The following is a 12,242-nucleotide window of genomic DNA, read 5'->3' as shown; positions in this document are numbered from 1 at the left end:
TCAGGGGGCAACAAGTGCTCAGTCCAAAAAAAGCTAGCTGAGGGTTGAACCCTCCAGGTTTCCTTCCCTTATAGCCAACAAGAAGGAAAATCTAGGCCAGAGAATTTAGAGTTTACAGAAGCAGCACGGCAATTTCTAGGAAATTAAGGCCTTTGAATTTGAACAGCTTGTTCAAACTGGATAGTCTAGACACCTTTAACTGATGAAATACTAACAAAGTTGACCAAATTAGATCCTGAAAAAATCCGTGGTCATTTCTGTCCATCATCAGTACCATGCCGCCAAACATGACACTTAGAAATGACTCTTAAACCTTTCCAGGAAATGTAATGCTCTTATTCCCCTTCCTTTCAGCGTGAAATGGCTTTTACACGGTGGCCGTTTGGTGATTTCTCCACCCTCACACATCTCCAATTAACCTGTTGCAATAACACAAAAATATCTCTGCGACTGCGTAACACTTGTCAGCGTTGTAACTCCCATCATGTGCTAACACCATGGACACAAAGTACTTTGAACCCACAGACTTGTTGTTCACACCCATCCCCCTCCAAATGTAAAAATATAGGCTTCTTTTTGTTCCTAGCCCAGGTATGAAAATATACTCTTTTCCAGTGGGGCGTCCTCTTTCTTTGCAATGTACATATTCTCAAAGTCACCACTGAAAAAAGGGTGAAAGTCCGTAGTTTTGTTCAGAGCTCGTAGCAAACTAACATCCGGACCAGAGGTGGCTCACTAAGAGGCGTCTCGGGATATCCAGCCACTTTCCGTGAGGAAGGTGAGAATGCGCTTCTTGAGGACCTTGTCCAGGTAGCTGGGCAGCCGGCTCTTGGCCGGGATGCCTTGCCTTTTCTGCAGGTGATCTTTGATGATGATGGTTTTGACAGTCAGGTAGCGCGCGGGGCTCAGGTTCAGAGAGTTACACAGCACCTTCTCCCTGTCTGACAGCAGCTCAAAGCCCGTCAGATTCTCGATGGCAGCAAATTCACCATCTTTGCCCTCTTCTTTGATCCCACCTCCGACCCCCAACCCTCCTGTGACAGCTCCTCCCCCTCCAGCTCCACCTCCGAGTCCCATCCCGGAGCCAAGCCCGCCCCCTCCTCCGCTGCCCCGTTTGGAGGTGACCACGCTTTTGTTCTCCTTGCGTTTTTCCCTTTTGTGGCGCGCTGCTTCATATTCAGCAGACTCTTCCAGGCGGGTGATGCCATTGCGGCGGTAGCGCTGCAGCTCCCGCACCTTGGCCCTGAGCACGCGCTCTTTATGCATGTTCTCAAAGAAGTCTTCAAACTCCCGGTGGGCCATGAACTGGCAGAGCCCCCGCAGCCTGACCCGCTGCTCCTTCTCCTCCTTGGTGATCTTTCTCTTGGGTGTACTTGGAACAGGACCCGATCCTGCTGTTGTCGTGGAACCTGATCCTACTGTGCCGCCGCCAGCTCCTGCTCCACCCAAACCACCAGCAGTGCCTAGGACTCCCAGCGCTCCTGGTTTCTCCTTCTCCTTGTCCTTCTTGTCTCGGCCCAGGAAGGCAGGCACCAGGTTGTAGTCTCTGGCGATGTTCTTACGCCGCTGGCGTTCTCGGAGCTTGCGCACATACATGTCAACATGAGCACGTTTCATTTCAATTTCCACGTCCTCGTCGTCGTAGTTCACGGACAGCCCGCTGATGAGCTTCTCCGCGTCCTGGTCATATTCGATCTCGTAGTCATCACGTAGCGGCATGTAGCCCAGCTGCTGCTGCTCAGCCAGGCTGATGTCCAGCGGCGGGAGCGGGGTGGTGAGGCTGGGCGACAGAGGCCCCCCGCTTGGGCATGTGTGGTCCGTCACCCGGTTGGGAATGCTGTCAGGGATGCAGGCCTTACCGAGGTTTCCGTGGATGTACATGGTGACGTAGTGCTCCATGACTTCCTGGGGAGTTCGGGAAGCTCCGACATGAGCGGCCATGTCCTCCTGAAAGACAACGCCAACAGGAAGTTGTTCACTGCAATCCAAAACTGTTTTACTGGTAAAATAACTCTGCTATTAATATGTATTAATGCAAATCTAAAAGTTTGGTTTGCAAAACCAGAAGTTTTTTCTGCAAACCCAAGTTTAGTTTTCAAATCCTAAAGTTCTGAATCCAATTGGGACGTTGCCAAGCTGTCACTGACTTGCCAATAGTGACACGTCTTACATCTTTCAGAATTATAACCCTTAAGCACATAATGACTTTAAAGTAATCATAAAATAACTGATTCATAAATAATTACAACAATTACAATTAGCCAGACTATTATCATATATTATAGGATGGAGAGATGAAAATGGAAAGACTCACAAAGATTATAGTAGACTCATGTATATGAGGGAGAAAAGAAGTTGAATGTAGTATTTAATATAGTATACGAGTGTAGGAGCAGGATTTAATTTGAAGGTCAAACAACAACTGTATCAGTGTGGAGTTATATTCTACACAGCCACTGTGGAGGAGTCATAGCAGCATGTTAGCAGTCATTAACTTTCCTTATATTTGGAGTGCGATCCAACTCAGAAGTTACTTGACTTAAACATGTGAGTTTGTTCATTTTTTTCTAATTGTCTTAATTATCTTAAGCTCCTGCCGGAGTTCCCGGATGTTGACTGATGTGAGCCGCCTGCTGTAACAGCGCCTTTCTGTATTAGTACTCAGTGTGTGACACTTGCTGAGGGCTGCTGCTCTGAACGGGTCATAAGTGCTTCTAAAGTAAAAGAGCAGGTGAGTGGTGAAACAAGGGAGGGGCTGCTGCTCTGTGTCAGAGGTCACAGGGCTTCTGTCCCAGTCGGACCGTCCAGCTGAAGGAGAAGCTGGACTGTGGTTCAGGTCATAAACATTACCGCCACGAGCTAACTCCACTCTTGACACTCTCTTCGCACTTTCATTAAAAACGATCCCCCCCCCCCCCCCTACGTGAACACCGTGGTGTATTAAGTGTAGAAATTAACTTAAGTAACTTAAAAAGTGATGTACCCAGTTTCCAAATCCATATTGCTCGATAGCATCGAGAAGCGACTGCTCTTCCCTGCTGGTCCATCCTCCCTCTGCCTCGGGACCCCAGAGGGAGAACCGACCGCCGTCGACCTGCTGGTAGCCGTGCCATCTCCGGTGATTACCGATCTCTGCGCCCGCCGAGAAGCACTCCGGGCACAGCTCGATATCGGGACAGTCGGTGCAGCGAAGCCGCAGGTTCGTAACATCTGCGAGGCAGTTAACGCAGTATTTCTTGCCCAGGTCGGCCATGTTGCCTGGCTCCTGCTTCTTGTTGTTGGAGGCAGATCTGCGCGCCTGCGCACGGCGAGGCTCGCAGCGCGACCTACTCACATCCTGCTCGTTAATATTCATGAGGAGGAGTAAGGGCGCTTGTGATTGGCTCCCGATTACAGTTTCCAGGACAACCGAAACAAAACGAACAGTTTCATTGACTGCAGAAGTGCACAGCGCCTGTAGCTACAGACACATTGAATAATACTTTTATTTTATTATTTTCTATCGAAAAATGGAGCCAGAACATGAAGAAAATGAGGTGGAGAATGAAACAGAGGGGGTGGTGTCAGTAGATTACCCTCTTGCCCTTAATGGAAATGAAAAGGAAGGTGTACCAGCTGGAGTGGCTGCATCAGATCATGATGATAAAAACTCTGAAAGTATGAAAGCTACTGAAGAGGCCTCCGGTGAAGAGGCAGCCACCTCCGAGCCAGAAGAGAACAGTGGAAATGAGCTCCCAGGTGTGGACAACTTGACCACAAGTGAAGACGTGGATGTGAAGATGGATGAAGCCACTGAACAGCCAGTGTCCCACGGTGAGAGTGTTGTTTTTGAGCTCAACTGCAACAACGATGATGATGATGGACCTCCCAGGCTGCATCTTGAGACCCCAGAGAGAGAGACCACCAGTCCTGCAAAGGACGAGGAAGGTGAGGCTGAAGAGGAGGAACCCACCGCTGCTCCTGTAGACACAGAAGACATCAGATATGAAGAATGCATGCAGCTCCTTCAGGAGCTGAGTGAGGGCAGAGAGAAAGCCAGCCAGCACAGCAGCCAGCTGCACATGAAGCTGGCAGAGTACTTCCGCAAGAAGGCCGGGGACGACGGCCAGCTGGGGAGGGAGGTGTTGGTGTCAGAGCAGCTGCAGGAGTATGAGAAGTTCACCAAGTTCCTGAGTGACCTGAAGCAGCAGATCGCCACTGACTCAGAGGCAGCTCAGCAGCAGGCAGAGGAGCTGAGCTTACAGTGCCAGGAGAAGATGGACAAGGTCGGTCTTGCTGTTACACCCTGTGGAGGCTTTCTGCTTTCTGCTAAAAATTCTTACAAGAATTTGATAATTTCTGATTTGAAAATACCAGAAAGTGCACAAGTTTTGTCAAAATGTATTATAAAACAAGATGAAATAGAATAAAATAAATAAAACAGATACACTGTATTGGAAGTGATGCTTTTGATAGGCGAGATGACACAGTGAATTACTCTCTCACCAGATTTTGATTATTCAATTAAGTTCACACTTGCAAAGTAACAAAATAAAGTCTTGTCAAAAAATCTCTATCCATGCATTTAACTTTGTTTCTCATTTAGTAAAGAATATTTAAATGCTAAAGCAAAATATACTTGTGCTATATATGCTCTCCTGTCTCTGAGAACACAAGGGGTCTATACATGCTGCTACGCAGTGAGCTGGGTGGATGTGACATGCATACTGAACCACACACACACTGCTCTCTACCCTGTGCAACAAAGGGATGCTTTAGGAACACACAATTTGCAAAATTCACTTGGAAAACCCTCATTAGAAATTACAATTGAAATATTTAGCAAGTTTTGCTATATGGCTCCTTGTTGCCTTTTCATATGACTGCATATACAACATCTCGCTGTCCATATTAAGGGGCCTCTGCAGGTGGCCCAATAAGTGCAGACTGCAAGTGTTTCTTGGTCCTCAGGTGGAACATGAATGGCGAGCCCTCGTGGCACTGAAGCAGGATGTGGCTGTGACAGTACTAAGCCGACGCCTGGGTAAACAAGCTGCTCAGGCCAAAGTGGAGTCAGCCCTGACAGCAGAGCAGCGTCGCCAGGACGAGCTGATCAAGCTGCGCCTCAAGCACATCAAGCTGAAGATCAGGATTCACAGGCTGGAGGCAGAGCTCCATGACGGGGAAGAGCACGCCAGGGACCCCCTCCAGCTCCAGTTTGAGCAGCTGCAGGCTGAGAGGCACGAGCTGAAAAAGCAAATTGAGAAGCAAAACGAGGATTCGTTAAAGATGCAGAAAAAGATCAGCGGCTGCTTGGAGGTGGGTTGAGGAATCCACAGGTGCAATTTAGGTCAAAGTCATTCCTGTAGCTGCTTTACAGAATATGATTCTCAGTTAATAAGTAACATCATTGTGTTCTCCTCTGCTCTGTCAGCTCCTGTCAAACGTAAAGGAGAAGCTCTTCTGGAGCCTGATGGAGGTCCAAGCCAAGCGAGAGCAGCTGGCCGAGGTGGAGGCCACGGTGGCCAGGAAGAGGGACCTCCTGACCAGGACTAAGCAGGCACGCAACAGGCTGCAGAGAGACAACCTGAGGCTGAAGGAGCGTCGTGGACTGCTGGGGAACAGGGTCCTGCTGCGGGACTTTGAGGACACTGTGGACACCTCTGACCGACTGGAGGAACAGCTGGAGAATCTGAAGGGCCGGCAAGCTGAGATCGTCTTCAGCTGTGGCAGAAGGGCGAAGTAGCTGGACAATTTCATAAATTACTGAACAGATGACTGAATTAACATTTTAGGATGCAAAGAGACTAATAGTAGCCCAGAAAAAGGTACAAGGGCATCACATACTGTGTAATATGTCACTGTAGGTAACCGAAAGATGAGCTCTGTGAAGCGTAGAAAGCCATAGTCTGGATCAAATACTGTTCCACATGTCTGTCATCTGATCCTGGCGTTATTATAAACACTATCATGTTGAAATCATTGTTAAAAGCTTATACAATCATAATTTAGGGATTACAGTTAACACTGTAAACGTGGTCAATTATCTGTATGTGCAACTTTTCATTCTTTCATTCGTGGGGGAGCTGGAGCCAGTCCCAGCTGACTTCGGGCAAGAGGCGGGGTACAGCCTGAAGTGGTCGCCAGCCATTCACAGGGCCACATACAGAGACAGACAGACACTCACTCTCACACTCACACCTACGGGCAATTTAGAGTTACCAATTAGCCCAGCTTGCATGTCTTTTGGATTGTGGGAGGAAGCCGGAGTACCCGGAGAGAACTCACGCTAGCAAGCAAAACTCCACACAGAAAGATTCCAGGTTCAAACCAGGGACCTTTCTAGCTGTGGGGCAACAGTGCTGACCACAGCACCACCATGCTGCCCTGCTCTCTGTTATGTGATTGTGATCACTCCCCCAAGCATTTATGTAAAACTTGCTATTTTTTATTTGTTGATTTTTACATTCTTGCTGTTTTCATAGTCTATATGACCTGTTTCATTTGTGCTGTTGCTGCAATGACTGTGGTCCCTAATTGGCATGTAGATGTCTTCAGGCCGGGAGTCTTATTCATCATGACAAGTTTGGAACAGATTGAAAAACCAAATTTGAGGTGGCTGTGGTGAACCTGCTGAGAGAGAGAGACGTCTGAGAATAAAACATGCACTTCCTCCCGCCACTATGTGCTTGTCTTCATAGCCGGACAGTCATCAAGCAGAATAAATGTGGTGAAGATAGGACCTTGTATTGTGGAGTTACTGCACTTTTAATGCTCACAGCGAAGGAACATTTTCGATCGAAATTCGCTGCGTCGCCACAGCAACGCCTTTTGACGAAAACTCACAGTTTTCACTACGTCTTAAGGCTTTGTCTCGAGTCTTGAGGTGATATTTTCCACCTTCTACTGTATATTTGACTCCAAATAACAGTAACTAACATGGTGCTGAGATTCCACTTCAAGAATATTCATGAACTGATGGGTGAGTGCTATTTAATTATATTCAAAGAGGTACAGAGATGAGAAAATATCTGAAAACAAGAAATTCAAAAATACATGAATCTACCACCAGTAAAGGAAGATGGCCGTCATGACTTTTCCCGTCTTCGTAATAATGAAAAAGGGAACATATTTATGTAGTTTAATATGAAGAAAAACAAAAAGACTGAAAATAAGATGCATACTGTCATCACCCCCAATCCAAACCTCAGCGTATCAGCACCACATCCTGGTTGTCCTGCAATAGCCCACCCTGTAATCCCTCCCCCACTGGATCAAAGGGGTATATTTCTTAGTGGCCTTGACTTTCCAGCTTCTTCACCAGAGTCCTGAGCTCCATGTCTGGCGTGCTCACACAGAAGTCTTCTCCATTTTTCAGCCAGACGCTGTGAGACAAAAGACACATCTTATAAATATAGTATGTAAGGCCGATTTCGTATATGTGTAAATGCCCACCATTGTACTTCATTGCTTATCTATAGGAGGCTCTCGAATGGGATTGATTCTGTGGCAAGTTATGCGTATACGTGTGAAAGACTAGAAGAGTAACATGCAACTTACTGAATGGAGGCAGGACAGCCAAATGATTGCACATGAATCCCCAGGGATTGCACATTGTTTGGGTCAACGTTGCTCAAGTTTTCAACAGTTCTGCATCTTTTGCACATGGCATGTAGGAGCTCCTCTGTGAAACCATCCAAGATAAACCTTTAAACAGTAACTTGATGCGTCCAAGGTAAAACTTTTTAATTATATGTGATGCTATTGCATCCATGTCACTGTAAAACTCACCGAAAGCTTCCACAATTTCATGTTTTGGCAGGAATCCTGCCTCTTCCTTCTCACCAACAGGGTACCCGTTACCTGGTAGCGTTAGCACAGGCAGTGTATTCACTTCAGGTGCCAGAACTGAAAAAGCAGACCTTTGGCTGGGGGAAGGGTGAGGAACACAGCCTTATCAACTCACAGGAAATGATCACTGATGTTACATTTACAAAACATCCCCCATGGTATCAGCAAGGAAATGGCCACGGTCAGCTGACAAATATGGATTCTAAAGGTTCTCCATAGTAACTTTATACCATAATAACTTTGTGTCCATCAGTTATGGACATTTGAAGCATTTGAACACCCCAGAAAAATAGAAATACAAGTCGGAAAAGGAAGCGTGGGGTTTGGATCACCCGTCCCATACTGAAGTGCTGTGCAGTCAAAGGGACCAAATACACAATATGCTTTATAAGCTATACTTGGTACAAGCACTGTATAAGTAATATTCATATTCTAGTTATCAACATCCCCAGTGATCTTGTTTGCCCATGTAGTCCATATACAGGCATCAGTAATAAATAGAGACTGTTTCATTACCAGGTCAAAGTTCCTCATATGAGGTATAATTTGTAAGATTAGTGGAGTGCCCCTTTAAATCCTGGCCAAATGAAACCACAAACATTTGCACGGCTAAATAGCACAGACAAAGGTTAATCTGCTTTTTCCATAATTCAAGTGAATCACCCCAAATCTGAAAGTTGAACTAAGTGAGCTGAATTAAATGAGTCATCGAGAGTGACTGTGGAACGAGCCGGCCTTTTTTGATGTTAGCTTGAATTCACATTTACATTTGTTTTGCATGTACAAAAATAAAGGAGGACAATCTTAACTGTGTGACAGATAGTACTGACTTACATAGGAGCCGCTAGAAGGTACACTAGGATGGTGGATGCAGTCACACACACCTCCCTGCCATCCGTCAGTGTCTCACTGGGGGGGAAAATAAAGTCTAAATATCTGTAACTACATTCAGTGTTTTAAATTTCAGTGTCACTATAAACAGAATGACGCTGGATTAGAATGATCTCATTCTCTTTCACGCACACTAAAATAGCACTTACATGAATTCAGTTGAGTTACATGTTTCACTGGGGGGCCAAATCCTTGTGCTTATGACTGGGGAGGTTTCATCTGGCAGTTTCTGCTCTCTCTCACGGCAGCGACATCCATCGATGACTTGCAAGAGATTAAAGACAATTTTTCACAATCCAGATGCTATCGAGAGGTGTAACAAGTAGTTCATTGATTGATCCAGTTGATTCGATTAAGAAGAAAAAAGCAATTTTGGTAATTAAACTAATTGTTGTAATCATTTTTCAAGGCAAAATGTGATACTTCCTGCTCTGTTTAACATGTGAATGCACTGCTTTTCCAGGTCCTGGTCAGTATGCTGACTAGTAGTGGACTGTTGGACTCAAAATTACCTTCATGGGGAGGGGGGATTTCCAGTTTCTCCACCATCGACACGTCCGCTGGAAAGAATTCGTCCAAACACAAATCCTCAGCATCTTTCAGGCTGACACTGTGAGCCAGTGGGGAGACAAAAAACGCATATAGTTTTCTTCATGCGATGACACCACAGTTATACAGACAAAGTTAAGGAGGATGTGTGTGAGTTTTCATTTTACACACATCTAGCAACCAGCTATTGACATATCTGACTGAACTGTAGCCACGATTATAATTTGAGCTGAACATTTCAATAATTAAGACCAAATGAGAGTCTTCATCCATCTTTTCGTCTATTTACAGTAAATCCTGAATTCCACTAATTCTTGTTTAAGAATTAAAAAATGTAAAGATGGATCTATTTACATTTTTAAACAGTTATTTTGTGAAAATTAATGGTGGGAGCCTTACTAGACATGGGCAGGACAGGGAGATGGCTGCATCATCACATTCAGGGATTGTACAGCCTTTGGGTCAACTATGTCCAAGTTTGTCTTGATGCTGCAGAATCCGCAATGTTGACCGTCTGCGAAGCCTCATGAGACAAACATTTAATCCATAAAACGCTGCGTGGTATTTGTCATCGTGCTGCATAAAATGTGCTGCTCTTTAATGGCAAATTACCATTATATTCATAATCTATGTAATCTATTATGGTTGGCTGTGGATTTAGCTCATGCGGTGGGGTGGTTATGGGTAACTCAGTTGGGTCCACGGGAGTAGGAGCTGTGTCCAAAAGCTCTTTGCTGTTGGACTGGTGCGCAGCCACAGGCTGAAAGAAGTGACTGGAGGTGGAGTAACATATTCTTGTCAACTCAGAGGGGGAAAAAAATCATTAATACATCCTCTTATCAGTGAGGAAATGGCTCATTAAAAAAAACACAGAGACACATCGGTACTTACATTCAAGAAGAAGCAACACAGTGCTCCTCTAGAAATAAAATAAACTGAAAAATCTATACTGAGCTGTTATCTATTCAATATCAGATAGAACTCACCGCACAAATTTGTCGTAGGATGATAAGAAGTCGGATGCAGTCACACAAACCTCACTGCCGTCGTTCAATGTCTCACTGGGACACAAGAGTTGGGGACATTTTGCAATACAGCTCTGTCATCTGCACTTTATCTACTAATGAACATTCAGTCTTTTGCTGTCTACGGTCATTTCAAAATACATTACTTTTAATTTTGCTCTTTTGACAGACTGAACTGGAGGCTCACCACGCACTCAGAACACTCACATGACTTCAGTGGAGCTACATGTTTGACTGGGGAGCCGCATCGTTACTTCTATAACTCGGGAGGTTTCACTTGGAGGTTTTGTCTCTTTTCCTTGGCAGCGACATCCTTGTTCGTCTTAAAAGAGGGTGACAGACAACTTTTCATAATGTCCAGTGCACAAATAACATAAATGTAAATGATCATTTAAAAAGTATTCATGTGCAATTGGCAACTTTGCATCATAGTAGGTTCAAATAATGTCATAAAAAAAAAGGTTGTTGAATAAGGGTCTCACAATTACTGTGGAAAGCAACAGGAGGGATCGTTATCTCATTGACTTCATGGGTGACAATCTCCAATGGGTACTGGTCATCTTCAGGTAGTTGGGTTGATTCCCAGTAACCAGGAGTTGACTGTGTGGGTGGTCGGGTCGACTGACTGTCTGAAAGGGTTGGCTCTGTGGTTGGCTTTTCAAGCAGTTGGGTTGATTCCCTGTTTGGCTGGGTTGACTGGTTGGGTAATTTAGGGGCCTGCCTGGTTGGTTGGGTGGGCTGTTTGGGTTGCTGGGCTGCATGTTTGGTTGCTTCCTCTGACTTTGTTGGCAAGTGGGGAGCTGATTCAGTGCTGGTCCAATGAGAGTCATCAAAAATGCGCAGGCAGAACTCGCCAAAACGTTCGGAGTTGTCAGGTTCAGATGTCGTCTGAGTCTTCGACTCTGCATCTGGAGAGAACAAGATCATTTCTAAATCCACTGGGCTGGCGGCGAAGTCCTCTTTACTTAACATAAGCAGGGCTTTACAACATTTTCTGATCGGTAACTTTGTTCTGAAATCCCAAATTAAGCCAATTTCACTCAAATCTTTAAAATAGCTTCAATCCAAAACATCATTGCATACATTCTTCACTGACTTTAAGGCCTGTCTGCATTAACCTGCTGCAAACCCAAAGCTTGTCATACCAAAACTATATCTGAGACACAATGAATAAGAATAAGCATTCTCCACCAAAAACATAATCATGCATCAATGTCCAATTGTACCCAAAGGAATCAAACAATTTAATGTTCCTTGTGATCATATTGTATTCCTATAAATAAACATCATTCCTATAATATAACAACAGAACAGTGTGTTATTATTATCAATTCCTGATGGTGATACTGTGAAAATAGTCTGAAAGTACCGGATTTTAATTGTATTAATGTCTATAAAAGCGTATAAGCAGATCAGCCACTGAACTCACTCTCTTTAGTTGATTGGAGCAGAAGAGTCATCATGAAGATGATGAAGAGGCCCATCTTGGACGTGCACCATACCACCAACAGGATTTCTGTGAGGCAGAATGACTTTAAAGAGCTTTAGCTTACAGGAGACCGAATATCTGATCAGTCAGCAGGAAGGAAGGAAGTACTGAAGCTGAAGACCTGCCCAAGTGATACTCTCATCTAATGGTTGTATCATGTTGTGCCGATGCTGCTATATGTGCATTAAACTCCAGACTGGAGTAAACCATCCTGTAGCACATTTTCTTATTCAAATGAAACCAAACCCACAAAACTTGAAGAAAGATGCTCTAACATATGGATCTGTCTTCACAGCTTAGCTGAAACGGATTAATAAATATTATTATTTAAAAAGTGTAGATATCCAAGAAAAAAAACCAATATTTTATTTTTATTTTGTGTTTTTAGAACTTTAAACCATGTAAGCCTATTCTAGTAGGATCTCCAAATACAAGCATGATCTTGAGAAAGAGCATCA

The 12,242-nt window shown here is 44.7% G+C and overlaps 3 protein-coding genes across 3 annotated transcripts; 1 reads left to right on the top strand and 2 right to left on the bottom strand.

Annotated features, from left to right (window-relative positions):
* Positions 1–230: 230 nt before the first annotated feature.
* On the bottom strand, positions 231–3,370 carry tada2b (transcriptional adaptor 2B). The gene is made up of 2 exons (XM_070854786.1): positions 2,984–3,370; positions 231–1,947 (listed from the first exon to the last, which is right to left on the bottom strand). Exons 1-2 carry the CDS (start codon positions 3,353–3,355, stop codon positions 736–738), a joined length of 1,584 nt encoding a protein of 527 aa, XP_070710887.1. The 5' UTR covers positions 3,356–3,370; the 3' UTR covers positions 231–735.
* A 139-nt stretch (positions 3,371–3,509) lies between these two features.
* Positions 3,510–5,725, top strand: cfap184 (cilia and flagella associated protein 184). The gene is made up of 3 exons (XM_070855133.1): positions 3,510–4,265; positions 4,951–5,298; positions 5,414–5,725. The coding sequence occupies exons 1-3, from the start codon at positions 3,510–3,512 to the stop codon at positions 5,723–5,725; spliced, it is 1,416 nt and encodes a 471-aa protein (XP_070711234.1).
* A 1,274-nt stretch (positions 5,726–6,999) lies between these two features.
* On the bottom strand, positions 7,000–10,588 carry LOC139223094 (uncharacterized). The gene is made up of 10 exons (XM_070855028.1): positions 10,503–10,588; positions 10,257–10,331; positions 9,883–10,043; positions 9,670–9,793; positions 9,234–9,331; positions 8,871–8,985; positions 8,665–8,739; positions 7,771–7,907; positions 7,540–7,663; positions 7,000–7,364 (listed from the first exon to the last, which is right to left on the bottom strand). Exons 1-10 carry the CDS (start codon positions 10,541–10,543, stop codon positions 7,271–7,273), a joined length of 1,044 nt encoding a protein of 347 aa, XP_070711129.1. The 5' UTR covers positions 10,544–10,588; the 3' UTR covers positions 7,000–7,270.
* Between the last annotated feature and the right edge of the window lie 1,654 nt (positions 10,589–12,242).

This window comes from Pempheris klunzingeri, chromosome 23 (genome assembly GCF_042242105.1).
Source record: "Pempheris klunzingeri isolate RE-2024b chromosome 23, fPemKlu1.hap1, whole genome shotgun sequence".
Taxonomy (NCBI): Eukaryota; Metazoa; Chordata; class Actinopteri; order Acropomatiformes; family Pempheridae; genus Pempheris; species Pempheris klunzingeri.
Note: the sequence above shows the minus strand (reverse complement) of the source record. Positions and strands in the feature narration are given on the sequence as shown.